The following is a 17,845-nucleotide window of genomic DNA, read 5'->3' as shown; positions in this document are numbered from 1 at the left end:
CGGGCACTCTGACTCCTCACAGTGCAGGATCTGGGCAGACAGGCCTGGAGGGAAAGGCCAGCACAGAGCAGCCACTCACAGGGACAAACACCGCCCTAAGCCTTGGGAGCCCGACTAACCCAGACCCAACACTCTCCCAACCTTCCTGACAGCCAGGGGTGAGGGGAACCTGTCTCGTGGCTCCCACGAGGACAGGCTCAACCTTGAGGAGGCTGGTGCCCTCGGACCTGGTCACAGCATGAGCCGGTAACAGAGGACTCACCCCAAGGCCCAGCAAAGCAAGACATGAGCTCAGAGCCCATGGGATCATCAGAACCCTGAGTAACACAGGTTCTAAATCTAACTTCTCGGAGGCACCAAGCATGAGCTCTGAATCAGCAGCCTCAAGGGCCCCCTGGTGCTCCAAAAACGCTGTCCCAGGAGAGAGGAGCAAGCCTGGAGGAGGTGCCCCGGACCACCCCCGAGACCTGCCAATGGGAAGAACTCCTGAAAGGACCGGACTGTTTCCAATAATCTAACTGTCCCACAACAAAGCTCAAGAATTTTTACAGGAATGTAGATATCCATCACCTAACAAGCTGAAACTCAAAATACATGGCATCCAGCCAGGCATGGTGGCTCACGCCTGTAATCCCAGAACTTTGGGAGGCCAAGGTGGATGGATCACTTGAGGTCAGGAGTTCGACACCAGCCTGTTCACCAATATGGTGAAACCCTGTCTCTACTAAAAATACAAAAATTAGCCAGGTGTGGTGGCACATGCTTGTAATCCCAGCTACTTGGGAGGCTAAGGCGGGAGAATCGCTTGAACCCGGGAGGCGGAGGCTGCAGTGGGCTGAGATTGTGCCACTGCACTGTAGCCTGGCTGGGCGACAGAGTGAGATGCCATCTCAAAAAAAGAAAAAAAAGAAAGTCATTGGTAGCTTGATGGGGATGGCATTGAATCTGTAAATTACCTTGGGCAGTATGGCCATTTTCACGATATTGATTCTTCCTACCCATGAGCATGGAATGTTCTTCCATTTGTTTGTATCCTCTTTTATTTCCTTGAGCAGTGGTTTGTAGTTCTCCTTGAAGAGGTCCTTCACGTCCCTTGTAAGTTGGATTCCTAGGTATTTTATTCTCTTTGAAGCAATTGTGAATGGGAGTTCACTCATGATTTGGCTCTCTGTCTGTTATTGGTGTATAAGAATGCTGGTGATTTTTGTACATTGATTTTGTATCCTGAGACTTTGCTGAAGTTGCTTATCAGCTTAAGGAGATTTTGGGCTGAGACAATGGGGTTTTCTAGACATACAATCATGTCATCTGCAAATAGGGACAATTTGACTTCCTCTTTTCCTAACTGAATACCCTTTATTTCCTTCTCCTGCCTAACTGCCCTGGCCAGAACTTCCAACACTATGTTGAATAGGAGTGGTGAGAGAGGGCATCCCTGTCTTGTGCCAGTTTTCAAAGGGAATGCTTCCAGTTTTTGCCCATTCAGTATGATATTCGCTGTGGGTTTGTCATAGATAGCTTTTATTATTTTGAGATACGTCCCATCAATACCTAATTTATTGAGAGTTTTTAGCATGAAGGTTGTTGAATTTTGTCAAAGGCCTTATCTGCATCTATTGAGATAATCATGTGGTTTTTGTCTTTGGTGCTGTTTATATGCTGGATTACATTTATTGATTTGCATATACTGAACCAGCCTTGCATCCCAGGGATGAAGCCCACTTGATCATGGTGGATAAGCTTTTTGATGTGCTGCTGGCCATCAGAGAAATGCAAATCAAAACCACAATGAGATACCATCTCACAACAGTTAGAATGGCAATCATTAAAAAGTCAGGAAGCAACAGATGCTGGAGAGGATGTGGAGAAATAGGAACACTTTTACACTGTTGGTGGGACTGTAAACTAGTTCAACCATTGTGGAAGTCAGTATGGCGATTCCTCAGGGATCTAGAACTGGAAATACCATTTGACCCAGCCATCCCATTACTGGGTATATACCCAAAGGACTATAAATCATGCTGCTATAAAGACATATGCACACGTATGTTTATTGCGGCACTATTCACAATAGCAAAGACTTGGAACCAACCCAAATGTTGATCAATGATAGACTGGATTAAGAAAGTGTGGCACATATACACCATGGAATACTATGCAGCCATAAAAAATGATGAGTTCATGTCCTTTGTAGGGACATGGATGAAATTGGAAATCATCATTCTCAGTAAACTATCGCAAGAACAGAAAACCAAACACCGCATGTTCTCACTCATAGGTGGGAATTGAACAATGAGAACACATGGACACAGGAAGGGGAACATCACACTCTGTGTCCATCACACATGGACACAGGAAGGGGACTGTGGTGGGGTGGGGGGAGGGGGGAGGGATAGCTTTAGGAGATATACCTAATGCTAAATGACGAGTTAATGCGTGCAGCACACCAACATGGCACATGTATACATATGTAACTAACCTACACATTGTGCACATGTACCCTAAAACTTAAAAGTGTAATAATAAAATAAAAGAAAAAGAAAAAAATATATATATATATCATCCAAAAATTGCCAGGCCTACAAAGCAAAAAAACAGACCCCCTAATGAGAAGAAAAATCAGTCAACTCAAACTGACCCAATGTTAGAATTAGCAGACAAGACATTAAATCTAAGCTGAAACACGAAAGATATTTTTTAAAACGATCCAAACTCAACTTGCGGAAGTGAAAACTATGAAAACTACTGAGTGGGATGAACAGCAGATTAGACATTGCAGAAGAAAAGATGAGTGAACCCGAAGACACAGCAACAGAAACCGCAAAACAGGCACAAAGCTTTACTGAGCTGCGGTGGGGCAAAGCCAAGGAGCCTGACACCCGCGTGCCCGACAGCCACCTGCCCGACACCCGCCTGCCCGACACCCGCCTGCCCGACACCCGCGTGCCTGATAACTGCGTGCCTGATACCCACGTGATACCTGTGTGCCTTAGGCCCATGTGCCTGATAACTGCATGCCTGATACCCGCGTGCCTGAGGTCCTGAGGAGTAGAGGGACAGAAAAAACACCTGCAGATATGAAGTTTCAAAATGATGCAAATTTCATGAAAACTACAAAGACCCAGATCCAAAAATCTCAATGAACTACAAGCACAAGGAACACATAGAAAACCATACCAAGGTCCATCATAATCAAGTTGCTCAAAAGCACTGAGAGAGAGAAAATCCTGGAAGCAGCAGAGGAACAAACAAACACGACCGCAGACGGCTCATCAGACACCACGCAAGTGAGAAAGGGAGACCAACCCCTCTCAAGCACTAAAAAACCCCGTCAATCTGGAATTCTACACGTAGAGAAAATACCTTTCAAAACAAAGGTGAAATAAAGACATCTTCAGACAACCAAAAGCTGAAAGAATTCATCACTAGCAAACCTGCCTTACAATACATGTTAAAGGAAATCCTTCAGACAGAAGTAAAATCACACCAGAAAGAAACCTGGACCTACACAAAGAAATGAGAAGGTGTGGATGGTAAACTGATGGGAAAATATATACAACTTTTTTTCTGGTATTTTATATTTCTTTAAAAGATAACTATGAAGGAAAAAAAGTTTATCTGGAGGTTATAAAATATGTAAAGGTAAAATGTATCATGATGATGATGGCACAAGGATCAGGATAAGAAAAACATAAATGCATTATTGTAAGGTCATCACTTAAAGACATACTATACACCCTAAAGCAACCTCTCCCAAAAGTTGTAGACAATAAGCTAACAAAGAAGATACAGTAGAATCATTTAAAAATATTCAATCCTAAAGAGGCGAGAGAGGAAAAAAGAAAACAGAAATTGAGACAAATGGGCCGGGCACGGTGGCTCACACCTGAAATCCCAGCACTTTGGGAGGTGGGTGGATCACTTGAGGTCAGGAGTTCAAGACCAGCCTGGCCAACATGGCGAAACTCCCATCTCTACTAAAAACACACAAAAAAAATTAGCCAGGCACAGTGGCTCACACCTGTAATCCCAGCACTTTGGGAGGCCGAGATGGGTGGATCACCTGAGATTAGGAGTTCAAGACCAGCCTGGCCAACATGGTGAAACCCCATCTCTACTAAAAATACAAAAACAATTAGCTGGGCATGGTGGCAGGCGCCTGTAATCCCAGCTACTCAGGAGACCGAGGCATGAAAATCACTTGAACCCAGGAGGCGGAGGTTGCAGTGAGCCAAGATTGTACCTCTGCACTCCAGCCTGAGAGACAGAGTGAGACTCTGTCTCAAAAAAACAAAAGTGGTGGCTATATTAATATCAGACAAGACAGATTTCAGAGCAGAGAATATTCTGAAGGATAAAAAAAGATCATTTCATAATGATAAAGGCATCAAATCATCAAGAGGACATAACAATCTCCTGAGCGTTTCTATACCTAACAGCAGAGCTTCGAAATACACGAAGCCAAAACTGACTGAACAGCAAGAAACAGAAATTCAGTTACAGTGGGAAATTTCAATGCCCCTCTCACAATAATCGGTAGTACAAATAGAAAGTTACCAAAGTAGAAATAAAAAAATAAACATCGAATGGAAAATCAATGACATAAAAAACAAAGACAACAGAAAGTCAATGAAACCAGAAGCTGATTCTTTGAGAAAAATCAATAAAATTAATAAGCCTCTAGCCAGACTGTTCTCTTCAACCTGATAAAGGGCATCTAAGAAACACCCATACCTAATACTGCACTCAATGGTAAGAGACTAAAAGCTTCCTACCTTAGATCAGGAACAAAAAAAGATGTCTGTTCTCATCACATCTCAAGTACTAAAAAAACCTGTCAATTGTATTGAAGACTGTAGCCAGTGCAATAAAGCAAGAAAACAAAATATGGATGATCTTTATTTGCAAATGACATAATTGTCTAGGTAAAAAATCTAACTGGAATCTACAAAGAGCTAATAGAATGAATAAATGAGTTTAGCAGGGTTACAAGATACAAGATCAATATACAAAAATAAATTCTACTTCTGTATACTAGCAATGAGAAATCAAAAGTGAACATAAAAACAATACCATTTACAACAGCATCAAAAATAGTAAAGAGTTAATAGAGGGAATGACATCACCAAATAGAGAAGTAGAAGCAATCTGGCTTCCCTCACCCTCTCAAAGAAAACCAAAACCAAACATCCAGCGCCAAGAACATCACCAGCAATATTCCAGAACTCAAATCTGAGGATGAGACCAGAGAAGTGAAAAAAACTCCAGGCAGAAAGTAAGCTGCAAAAAACCTCTAAGCAAACATCCAAGAAAAAAAAAGCCAGACAGGAAAGCCTGGATAACAAATTCTTCAATGCAAAACCACAGACATATGTGCACAAGAAACAACAGCTAACGGAAAACCGCGACCTTCTCAAACAGACAAAGCAAAGAGCCAGTGGCCAACCCTAATGAGATGGCAACGTGTAAGCGCTCAAATCAAGAATTCAAGATAACAGTTAAAAAAAACTCAGCAAACTCCAATAAAACACAGAAAAACAACTCACAATTTGTCAGACAAATTTAACAGAGATTGAAATTTAAAAAAAAAATCAAACAGAAATCCTGGAAGTAAAAAATACATTTGCTGAAAAATATATTAGAGGCTCTCAACAGCAGAATGGACCAAGCAGAGGAAAAAATCAGTGAGCCTGAAGACTGGTTATTTGAAAACATATAGAAGAGGGAAGAGAAAAAAGAAGAATGAAAAGGAATGAAGAACACATGCAAGATACAGAAAACTGCCTCAGAAGAGCAAACCTAGGAATTACTGGGGTTCAAGAAGGAACCGAGCAAGAGGAAGGCGCAGAAAGTTTATTCAAAGAAATAATTACAGAAAAATTTTCAAACCTTCAGAAAGACATAAATGTCCAGGTACAGGGAGGTCAGAGATCACCAAACAGATTTAACCCAAATAAAACTACCCTACAGAATATAATAATCAAACTCTCAAAAGTCAAGGACAAAGAAAGAATCCTACAAGCAGTAAGTAGTACAAGTAGTAAGAAAAAAGCAGCAAATATATTTATAAAAGAGCTCCAATGTAACTGGCAACAGACTTCTCCAGGAAATCCATATAGGCCAGGAGGCAGTGGGATGATATATTCAAAGTGCTGAAGGAAAAAAAAATGCAACTGTCAACTGAGGACACACCTTCAAACATGAAAGAGTAAAGCTGAGGGAATTCATCAGACCCAACTTACAAGAAATGCTAAAAAAAAGTTCTTCAATCTGAAAGAAAAAGACACTAATGTACAAAAAGAAAACATGTGAAGTATAAAACCCACTGGGAAAAGTAAACACACAGGCTCAGAATAATACTGTGAATGTGGTGTGCATTCATTCACATCTCTAGTGTGAAGACTAAAAGAAAAATGTATCAAAAATAATAACTACAGCAACCTGGAAAGAGAGAGCCAATATAAAAAGAAATAAATTGAAATAACAAAACGTGAAAATTTGGGGGAAAGATGGAGTTAAAGTACAGAATTCTTTAGTTTCTCCTTTGTTTCTATTCTTTCCTCTGTGATCACAGATAAGGTGTCATGTGTTTAAAATGATTGTTTTTTAAGAGAGGGGTCTCACTCTGTCACCCAGGCTGAAGTGTGATGGCACGATCATAGCTCACTGCAGCCTCAAACTCCTGGGCTCCAGCAATCCTCCTATCTCAGCCTCCTGAGTACCTAGGGTCCAGTCACAGAGCACCACGCCCAGCTAAAATAACTAAATAACTTGTTATAAGTATAAAATGCTTTTTGTAAGCCTGATGGTCACTACATATAATATATAGACTAAAAATACAAAGCAACAAATTAAAACATACCAACAGAGAAAATCTCTTAACCACATGCGAAGGAAGACAGTAAAAAAGGAACAGAGGAGTTACAATCAGAAAACAAGCAACAAAATGGCAATATTAAGTCTTTATCCATAATAATATTGAAAGCAAATGTACTATATTCTCCAACTAAAAGACATAGAGTAGGCCAGGCACAGTGGCTCACATTTGTAATCCCAGCGCTTCGGGAGGCCAATGTGGAAAGATCATCTGAGGCCAAGAGTTCAAGACCAGCCTCGGCAACATAGCCAGACCTTGCCTCTACAAAAAATAAATAAATAAACAAACAAAACAGCCAGGTGTGGTGGCACACGCCTGTAGTCCTAACTATCAGGAGGCTGCGGTGGGAAGACTGCTTGAGCCCAGGAGTTCAAGGCTACAGTGAGCTATGATCACACCACTGCACACCAGCCTGGGCAACAGAGTGAGACCCTGTCTCAAAAACAAGCAAAAAACACAGAGTGGCTAAATGGATAAAAAACAAGATCAAACTATACGCTACCTATAAGAAACCGACTTTACCTATAAAGACATACACAGACTGAAAGTCAAAGGGTGGAAAAACATATTCCATGTAAACCGAAACCAAAAAAAAAAAAAGAGCAGGAATAGCTATACTTACAGATGACAGAACAGACTAAAAGTCAAAGACTGTAAAAAGAGCAGGAGGAGCTATACTTACACAAAACAGACTACAGGTCAGACTGTAAAAAGACACAGAGAAAGTCACTATACGATTGATAAAGGGGTCAATTCAGCAAGCAGATATAACAATTATAAATATCTATGCACCCAACACCAGAGCACCCAGATATATAAAGCAAACACTGATAGATTGAAAGTGAGAGGCAGACTGCAATACAATAATAGTAGGGGGCTTCAACACCCCCTCTCCGTAGGGTGTTTCCAGCCAGAAATCAACAGAAACACTGGAGCGAAACTACATGCTAGATCAAACAGGTCTAACTGACATTTACGGAACATTTCACCCAACTCCTGCAGAACACACATTCTTCTCATCGGCACATGGAACATTCTACAGAATATACCATATGTTAGGCCACAGAACAAGTTTCAACAAATCAAAATCTTATTATCTTTTCTGACTCGAAGTAAAACAAGAAAGCAGTAACAAGAGGAACCTCAAAAACTACACAAACACATGGAAATTAAACAACACGCTCCTGAATGATCAATGGGTTAATAAAGAAATTAATAAGAAAATTTTTAAATTTCTTCAAACAAACGGAAATGGAAACACAATATATCAAAGTCTATGGGATTCAGCAAAAGTGTTGCTAAGACGGAAGTTTATAGCAACAAACACCTACGCTAAAAAAAGCAGAAGACTTCAAATAACCTAACCATGAACCTCAAGGTACCAGAAAAGTGAGAGCAAACCAAACCCAAAATTAGTAGAAGAAAAGAAATAACAGAGATCAGGAGACCAGAGCAGAAACAAATGAAATTGAGTTGAAAAAAAAAAATACCAAAGATCAATGAAACAAAAAATTATTTCAAAAACATAAAATCCACAAACATTTAGCTAGAATTTTAAAAAGATCAAAATAAATAAAATCAGTAAACAAAAAAGGAGACATTACAACCAATACCACAGAAATACAAGGGATCATTAGGGACTACTACGAACAACTACACAGCAACGAACTGGAAAACCTAGACGAAAGGGATGAATTCCTGGATACAAACACCCTGCAAGACTGAGCCATGAAGAAATGGAAAAACCTGAACAGATCGACAATAAGTAACCAGATCAAAGCAGTAATAAAATGTCTTTCATCAAAGAAAATCTCAGGTCCTGATGGCTTCACTGCTGAACTATCAACAGTTAAGGAAGAACTAGTATCAACTGTACTCAAACTATTCAAAAAAACTGAAGGGGGGTACACTTCCAAAGTCACTGTATATGGCATTATCCTCCTACAAAAACCAGACAAGGATACGGCAGAACAAGAAAACGACAGGCCAATATCCCTGATGAACACAGATGCAAAAATCCTCAACAAATAAATGACCAGCAACCCAAATTCAACAACATGTTACAAAGATCATTCACCACGATCAAGTGGGATGTGTCTCAAGGTTGCAAGGATGGTTTAACATATGCATATCAATAAACATATAACATTAAACAGAACCAAGGAAAAAAAACAATCATTTCAACAAATGCTGAAAAAGCATTCAATAAAATTCAGCATCGCTTCATGATAAAAGCTCTCAGCAAACTGAGTATAGAAGGAACACACCTCAAAACAATAAAGGCCACGCATGACAAGCCCACAGCCAACAGTATATTGAACAAGGAGAAACAGCTTTTCTCCAAGATCTGGAACAACACACAGATGCCCATTTCTACCACTTTTATTCAACAGAATACTGGAAGTCCTACCCAGAACAATTAGGCAAGAGAAAGAAATAAAAGTCACCCAAATTGGAGAGGAAGAAGTCAAAATTATCCTTATTCATAGATGACAATCTTATATTGGGAAAAACTGAAAGACTCCACCAAAAAACTATTAGAACTGATAAAAAGGTTTCAGTAAAGTTGCAGAATTCAAAACCAACATAAAAAAATCAGCAGCAGGTAACTGGAAAAAGAAATCAGGCCAGGCACGGTGGCTCACGCCTGTAATCCCAGCACTTTGGGAGGTCAAGGCAGGAGGATTACCTGAGGTCAAGAGTTTGAGACCAGCCTGACCAACATGGAGGAACCCCATCTCTAATAAAATTACAAAAAATGAGCCGGGAGTGGTGGCACATGCCTGTAATCCCCGCTACTCGGGAGGCTGAGGCAGCAGAATCGCTTGAACCCAGGAAGCGGAGGTTGCGGTGAGCCAAGATCACGCCATTGCACTCCAGACTGGGCAACAAGACCGAAACCCCATCTCGAAAAAAAAAAAGAAATCAAGAAAATCCCATTTATAATAGTTACAAAAATATAAAATACCTAGGAATAAATCTGACCAAAGAAGTGAAAGATCTCTACAAGGAAAACTATAAAACACTGATAAAAGAAATTGAAGAGGACACATAAAAAATGGAAAGATATTCCATGCTTATCAGTCAGAAGAATACTGTTAAAATGTCACCACCCAAAGCAATTTACAGATTTAATGCAATCGTTATCAAAATAGCAATGACACTCTGCAAAGAAATAGAAAAACAATCCTAAAATTTGTATGGCACCACTAAAGGCCCCAAACAGCCAAAGCAAACCTGAAGCAAAAAGAACAAAGCTGGAGGCATCACACTACCTGACTTCAAAATATTCGTAGTAACCAAAAACAGCATGCTACTGGCATAAAACACATACACAGAACAGTGGAACAGACCAGAGAACCCAGAAATACATCCAGACATTTAGAGCCAGCTCATTTTCGACAAAGGTGCCAAGAACATACACTGGGGAAAGGACAGTCTCTCCCATAAAGGGTGCTGGTTAAACTGGATAACCACAGGCAGAATGAAACTACACCCCATCTCTCACAATACACAAAACCAAATCAAAAGGGATTAAAGACTTAAATCTGGCCGGGTGCGGTGGCTATTACAGGCCAAGGCAGGTGGATCACGAGGTCAGGAGTTCAAGACCAGCCTGGCCAAGATGGTGAAACCCCGTCTCTACTAAAACTATAAAACTTAGCCAGGTATGGTGGCGGGCACCTGCAGTCCCAGCAACTTGGGAGGCTGAGGCAGAGAACTGCTTGAACCCAGGAAGCAGGGGTTGCAGCGAGCCGAGATCGTGCCACTGCACTCCAGCCTGGGTGACAGAGCGAGACTCCTTCTCAAAAAAAAAAAAAAAAAAAAAGACTTAAATCTAAGACCTGAAACTTCAAAACTGCTAGAAGAAAACATAAGGGAAACGCTTCTGGAAATTGGTCTGGGCCAGATTTTTTTTGTATAAGACCTCAAAAGCACAGGCAACAAAAGCAAAAATAATAATAATAATAGGCAAATGTAAAAAATTTTCATCAAGCTGAAAAGCTTCTGCACAGCAAAGGAAACAATCAGCAAGCCAGGCATGGTGGTACGTGCCTATAATCCCAGCTACTTGGGAGGCTGAGGCAGGAGGATCTCTTGAGCCCAAGAGTTCGAGGCTGCAGTGAGCTGTGATCGCACCACTGCACTCAGCCTGGACGGCACGGCAAGACCCGAAGCAAGAAACGAAACTATCAAAGCACTGACAAGATAATCTACAGAATAGGAGAAAATATCTGCAAACTACCCAACAAGGAATTAATAACCAGATTATATAAGCAATTCAACTCAACAGCAAAAAAAACACATAACTATTTAAAAATGGACAGAAGATCTGAATAATTATTTCCCAAAAGAAGACATACAAATGGCCAACAAGTGTATGAAAAAATGCTCAACATGACTAATCACCAGAGAAATGCAAATCAAAACCACAATGAGATTTCATCTCACCCTAGTTAAAATGGCTTTTATTAAAAAACACAGGGAATAGCAGATGCTGTTGAGGATGTGCAGAAAGGGGAGCCGTCGTACACTGTTGGTGGGAATGTAAGTTAGTACAGCTACTATGGAAAACAGTACGGAGGTTCTTCAAAACACTACAAATAGAACTGCCATAGGATCCAGCAATCCCACTACTGGGTATAGACCCAAAAGAATGGAAATCAATATACTGAAGAAATACTGCACTCCCATGCTCACGGCAGCACTACTCACAATAGCCAAGATATGCAATCTACCTAAGCGTCCATCAAAGGATGATGGATACAGAAAATGTGGTACATAAAACACAACGAAATATTAGCCATAACAAAGGATGAAATCTTGTCATTTGCAGTAATACAAACAGAACTGGAGGTCATTCTGTTCAGTGAAATAAACAGGCACAGAAAGACAAATAATGCATGTTCTAACTCAAATGTGGGAGCTAAAAATGTGGACTTCATTAAGACAGAGAGCAGACTGGTGATTACCAGAGGTGAGGGGGAAGAGGGGATGAACAGAGGTTGATTAATGAATAGTTCGGTAGGGTGACTACAGTTAACAGGAATCTACAGTATATTTCAAATACCAGAAGAGAGCAATTCAAATGTTTCCAGCATGAAGATAAATGTTTGGGATGATGGATATCCCAATTACCCTGATATGATCATTACACATTGTATGAATGCATCAAAATATCATAGGTACCCTGAAAACATCTACTTTGTATCAAAAGATAAATCTTAGCATTAAAAGTTTAAAAAAGAGTTCAATATAAATCTTACAAAAGGTATAAAAAACCTAGTACTGTAAACTACAAAACACTGCAAAGAAAAACTAAAGAAAATAAATGAAGAGATACACTGTATTTACGGGTCAGAGACTCAGTGTTACAATATTGTCAATTCTTCCCCAGACTGACCTATAAATTCAGGGGAATCTGCCACCCGGCCTCAAGAAACACAGGGATTTTTGTAGAAACTGACAAAGTGACTGAAAAATGCATGAGAATGCAAAGAACCAGGAAAAGACAAAGCAATTTTGACAAAGAAGAGTGGGGGGTACCAGCACTGCCTGATTTCAAGTCTCATACTAAATTAGAAGCAGTTACCAAGACGGTCGGTCACACAGAAAAGTGACACAGTTAGAGTCCACAAACAGACCCACGTATATATGGACAACTGATTTGCGACAAAGATGCAAAGACAATTCAGCGGAGAAAAGACAGTCTTTGCAACAGATGTTTCCGGAACAACCGGTTCTCCATGTGCAAAAAAAAAAGAACTTCAATCTGCAGCTTGTACCATATACCAAAAAATCAAAAAGGATCATAGCCCTAAATGTAAAACCTAAAACCATCTATCTTCAATGAGGAAACCCTTGTGACCCTGGTTTAAGCAAAGATTTCTTAGATATGACAACAAGAGTACTCTGGAAAAGATCTAGCTGATAAACTGGACTGCATGAAAATTAACAATTCCGCTCCTCGGAAGACACTGTTAAGAGGGCTGAAAAGACAAGGCACAGACTTAAAGAAAGTATTTACAAACCGTATCTCTGATTAAGGACTTGCATCCAGAATATATTAGAAAAAGATTACAGGCTGGGCATGGTGCCTCATGCCTATAATCCTAATGCTTTGGGAGGCTGAGGCGGGCAGATCCCTTGAGCCCAGGAGTTCAAGACCAGCCTGGGCAACATGGGGAAACCCTGTCTCTACAAAAAATACAAAAATCAGCTATGTGTGGTGGCACACGCCTGTAGTCTCAGCTACTTGGGAGGCTGAAGTGGGAGGATCACTTGAGCCCAGGAGGTCAGGCTGCAGTGAGCTGAGACTGTACCACTGCACTTCAGCCTGGGTAACTGAGACCCTGTCTCAAAAAAAAAAAAAAAAAAAAAAAAAAAGATTAAAACTTAGCAATAAGGAAAGAAACAAGTCAGTTAAAAAAAAAAAAAGGGAAGAGGATTTGAACAGACATTTCCCCAGAGAGGGATGACAAATAAGCACACTAAGATGCTCAACGTCACTGTCATCAGGGAAATGCAAATTGAAATGCTATGCGACACCTCTACACGCCCACCCGTCAGGCCAAAGTTAAAGACTGATCTTAGAGAAACTGAAGGACTCATTCCCTGCTTGCCGGCATATAAAACAGTGTAACTACCTTGGAAAACAATGTGGCGGTGTCTTAAAAACTCAAACATATGCCTCCCCTATGATCCGGCCACTCTACTCCTAGGTATTAACCCAAGGGAAACGAAAGCCCGGGTCTACACAAAGACCTGTTGGTACATGAATGTTCACAGCAGCTTTATCTGCAATAGCCAAAACCTGCAAACAACCCACATATCCATCAACGGGTGAAGGGATAGACTGCAGCGCACCTGGACACTGAAACCGCCTGGCAACAAAAAGGATGACAGACAACACGCTACGACACACGGGGATCACACAACAATCGTGCCGAGTGACAGATCAACAAGAGTGCACATCCTGTGTGATTCCATCTACGTGGAATTCTAGAAAACCCAAAGCAACCTACACGGACAGAAGACGGCTGCCTGGGCTTGGGGAGGGGCAGGAAGGTGTGATCACGAAGGAGCACAGGGACTGGGGGTGACGGGAACACTCGTTTCCTTGATTTCATGAAGGAGGAGCAGGGACTGGGGGTGACGGGAACGCTCGTTTCCTTGATTTCATGAAGGAGGAGCAGGGACTGGGGGTGACGGGAACGCTCGTTTCCTTGATTTCACAAAGGAGGAGCAGGCACTGGGGGTGACGGGAACGCTCGTTTCCTTGATTTCACGGAGGAGGAGCAGGGACGGGGGGGTGACGGGAACGTTCATTTCCTTGATTTCACGAAAGAGGAGCAGGGACTGGGGGTGACAGGAACACTCGTTTTCTTGATTGTGTGTTGCTTTCACAGACGTATAGCCATACTCTCGAACTTGTCCAACTGGACACTTTAAACAATGTGCAGGTTACCGTGTTTATAATACCTTTATAATGCTGGGGGTTTTTTTGTTTGTTTTTTTTTTTAAATGAGGTGACTAGGAGGAGGGGCCCCAGCTGCGCTGCATTCACTGTACTCACCCAAAGCGCTGGTGTTTGTTGAGGGTGTACAGCAGGTAGTCAGCCATGGTCTCCTCCCCGACCAGGTGGTCCAGCACCGTTCCTGTGGAAGCAGCAGCCGAGGTGAGCACTGGAAACAGCCACATCTATGCTCCTGCCAAGTTCAAACACATCCCTTCCAGTCCTAGCCCAAAGACACCGTGCCGTGAGGAAGAGGCCACCCACTGACAAAGACACTAACCAAGAGGACGGCACTCGGCTGTGGTCCCGGCCCCCACTCCTGCCTGGCACCTGCGACCAAACTCTCTGCCCTGGTCCGTCAAATGGGGAAAGCGAAGGCCACTCATGGGGCAGGGTGGAATGGTGACCAGTGCCTGTCAGCTGTGCACTATTACAGCTCTCACACTAAGCTTCGAGGAAGGTCTGGCAGCAACCAGGTCAAAGGCAGTAACAACTCCCGTCTAGGGGCCCTGTGCCAAAGCCAGCCCTAAAGGTGGGGTGGCAGGGGCCCTGGTCCCAGCCCCAGCCCCAGCCCCAGCCCCGGCTCACCACACAGGGCCAGCTTCAGGCCTGTCTCCACACTTTCAATCCGAGGAGCCAGCACACCAGGAGTGTCCAACAGGAACATCAGGGGCCGCTCAGAGACCTGTGTGGGCACAGAGGGCATGATCAGGCCGCGGTGGCAGCCTCCCACCCAGGTGGGCCACTCAGGAAGCCTGGGCAGCCCCTGGCACCCAATGCTCCGAGGAAGGCCTCGGGGACCCAACCCCATGGCAGCGTCACTCTCACCAAGCTCTAGGGTTCCCCAGAGGATCTAATTCCCACTTAATTTGGAGAATAAATAAAAGCGTCAGGTCCCGACAGCTTGTCTTCTGCTCCCAAGGAGAACACAAGGAAGGGAGTGGAGGGTGGGGCGGGGGGCGCCACACTCAGGTCTGTCCTGACCACTGCATGGCCCTGGACAGTGGCCTCCTCATCTGGAAATGGGGAAAACAGCGTGCCTTCCCCAAAGGTTTGGCGCAAAGACTATGAGGACTGTGGAGTAAGGGCAGGGGCAGTGCCTGCCCCGGGGGTGCTCAGCGGGGACACTGAGTGGAGGGGAGGGAAGCGTGGTCAGCAGCCAGAAGCCACGCAGAGGTCGGCAGGTGCCAGACGCCTGCAGAGCTCTTGACAGAGTGCTGGGCCTGGCCCCTGAGGACTCCACCTGAATTTTGGACATCACAGCTCTGGTGATCCCAGGCTCGCCACCCACCCTGGTGGCTTTTCCTGTAGGAAAAGGAGAAAAGGAGGCTCAAATGTATACTAAACACAGAAGCTGCAGAACAAGCAGGGAGACGTATGTAACAAACACATCTGACCAGCCAAGCAGGGAGACTATGTAACAAACACATCTGGCCAAAATGGAAACAACTAAAAGCTAGATAAGCTTCCCAAGGCTATAATTTGTTCCACTTTCAGTCCCAAACCAGCTCACAGCAAGGGCACTTTCCAAGCCACACAGAGACTGAGATTCTTCAACAAATGCACCAGAACTTAACTCCCCAGGACTGGAAAGGCACTGTCAGACTGCGGAGGTCAGACCTGAGCTGCTCCTTCCACGCAGTCCCCCACCTCCCTCCTGGACCCACCCCTGCACCCCAAGGTCAGCCTGCCTCCCACAGCACTGTCCACAGGGGACTGGCTGCTCTAGGACCCAGCTCAGGGTGTGTCCCAAGGAGAGGCCACTCCACTGTGGACAAACAACCCAAGAATAAAAAACACAAGTGTCCATCCAGATGAATGGACAAGACAGGATGTGGTCTGTACACACAAAGGGGTGATGAGCCTTAAAAAGGAATAAAATTCTGACACTCAGGACAACACAGACGAACCTTGAGGACATCACGATCGGTGACATCAGCCAGTCACAAAAGGCCAAGTACTGTGAGTCCACTTGGAGGAGGCAGTTACAGTCATCGAATTCACAGACAGAAAGTGGAACGAGGGGTGTAGGAGGCTGGGGGGAGTGACTCTTTGTATTTACAGAGTTTCATTTTCAGGTAACCAAAATATTTGAAAATAGTGGTGCTGGCTGCATAACCCTACAAATGCACTTAATACCACTTATAAAAAATAATACACTTAAAAATAAACTTAAAAGAATAAATGACTAACAACTCTCCAATTAGCACCAAAAACACCCTCTCTGTAAAATAACAGTTCACCGTAGTTTAAAGCCTTCAGATTTGCACATCATGAATGGGTTTGTTAATAAATACCTTATTAATATGAAAAATGAAGCCAACAAGGACTTGAATTCAACTTGAAAACACTTAAGGAAAAGAGCCCACGGGGCAGTGAAGGGTGCTCGGGGCTCCTGCTTTGAATCAGAGTCTGAGAACAGGCACGGAGGGAGGAGAGGAGCGCCTACGACTCCAGAGTCCAGGAACCCTCCAGCAAAGGCAAGGCGGACGCCATGGAGGAATGGCCTTGCAGCCTCCCTGCCTGATAATCCAGCCCCGTCTACTTCACACGCTTTGAATTCTCTGGATCAAAGGGATTTTTTTTTTCTTTTTTTTGAGACGGAGTCTCGCTCTGTCGCCCAGGCTGAGTGCAGTGGCGCGATCTCGGCTCACTGCAAGCTCTGCCTCCCCGGTTCACGCCATTCTCCTGCCTCAGCCTCCTAAGTAGCTGGGACTACAGGCGCCTGCCACCACGCCCACCTAATTTTTTGTATTTTTAGTAGAGACGGGGTTTCACCGTTTTAGCAAGAATGGTCTCAATCTCCCGACCTCATGATCCGCCCACCTAGGCCTCTCAAAGTGCCAGGATTACAGGCGTGAGCCATGCGCCCGGCCAAAGGGATTTAAATAAATGAACAAATATCAAAGTTTAGAAAAGCCATCTTCATGTTAAAGATTTTAAAAGAGAGAAAAATTAAGTGTGAAATTCACAGAACGACCTGGTCCCACTGTTCAGCCCTCCTGTGAACTGGACTGAACGAGACAAGATGTGCTGTGGGGCTGCGGGGTCAGCAGAAGACTGGCAGTGCTCCCCGGGCACGTCCCCTCCGAGAAAGATGGAGGCGTCAGCACATCAGCCGCACGCGCCAGTACCTTTCCTGAGGTGATCAGCCGCACGCGCCAGTACCTTTCCTGAGGTGCTGCCTCCGGAGGGAGTTGATGAGGGAGGACTTGCCCACGTTGGGGACCCCAATGACCATGATACAGTACTCCAGGTTCTGCGCAGGCAGAGAGAGGGGTCACAGGGCCCACCCTGGCCGCTAGAGCCTGAGACTCTGCAACCCCACCCAGGCAAGGGGACCCCAGGCCAGGTCAGCTCAGGGAAGAAGGGAGGTTAACGCCGAGGCTCTGCCCACCCAGCGGGGACGGGCTCGGCCCTTTCCACTGAAGAGAATGAGAGGACAAAGGAGG

The 17,845-nt window shown here is 43.7% G+C and overlaps 1 protein-coding gene across 7 annotated transcripts in view; it reads right to left on the bottom strand.

Moving 5' to 3' along the window:
* MTG1 (mitochondrial ribosome associated GTPase 1) overlaps window positions 1-17,845 on the bottom strand; it is a 32,267-nt gene that overhangs the window by 9,208 nt on the left and 5,214 nt on the right. For 4 of the 7 annotated variants that reach the window (XM_055353993.2, XM_055353989.2, XM_004050319.5 and 1 more), the window contains exons 6-9: window positions 17,562-17,652; window positions 15,637-15,698; window positions 14,982-15,078; window positions 14,454-14,535 (exon numbers count right to left, since the gene is read on the bottom strand). In XM_055353993.2, the coding sequence (XP_055209968.2) occupies window positions 14,454-14,535; window positions 14,982-15,078; window positions 15,637-15,698; window positions 17,562-17,652 (332 nt within the window). Of the gene's footprint in view, window positions 1-2,031; window positions 14,324-14,453; window positions 14,536-14,981; window positions 15,079-15,636; window positions 15,699-17,561; window positions 17,653-17,845 lie in introns of those variants that run through there. The other 3 variants (XM_055353990.2, XM_055353995.2, XM_055353992.2) reach the window with 2 other exon arrangements.

This window comes from Gorilla gorilla, chromosome 8 (assembly GCF_029281585.2).
Source record: "Gorilla gorilla gorilla isolate KB3781 chromosome 8, NHGRI_mGorGor1-v2.1_pri, whole genome shotgun sequence".
Taxonomy (NCBI): domain Eukaryota; kingdom Metazoa; phylum Chordata; class Mammalia; order Primates; family Hominidae; genus Gorilla; species Gorilla gorilla.
This window is presented reverse-complemented; position numbering and strand designations above follow the sequence as displayed.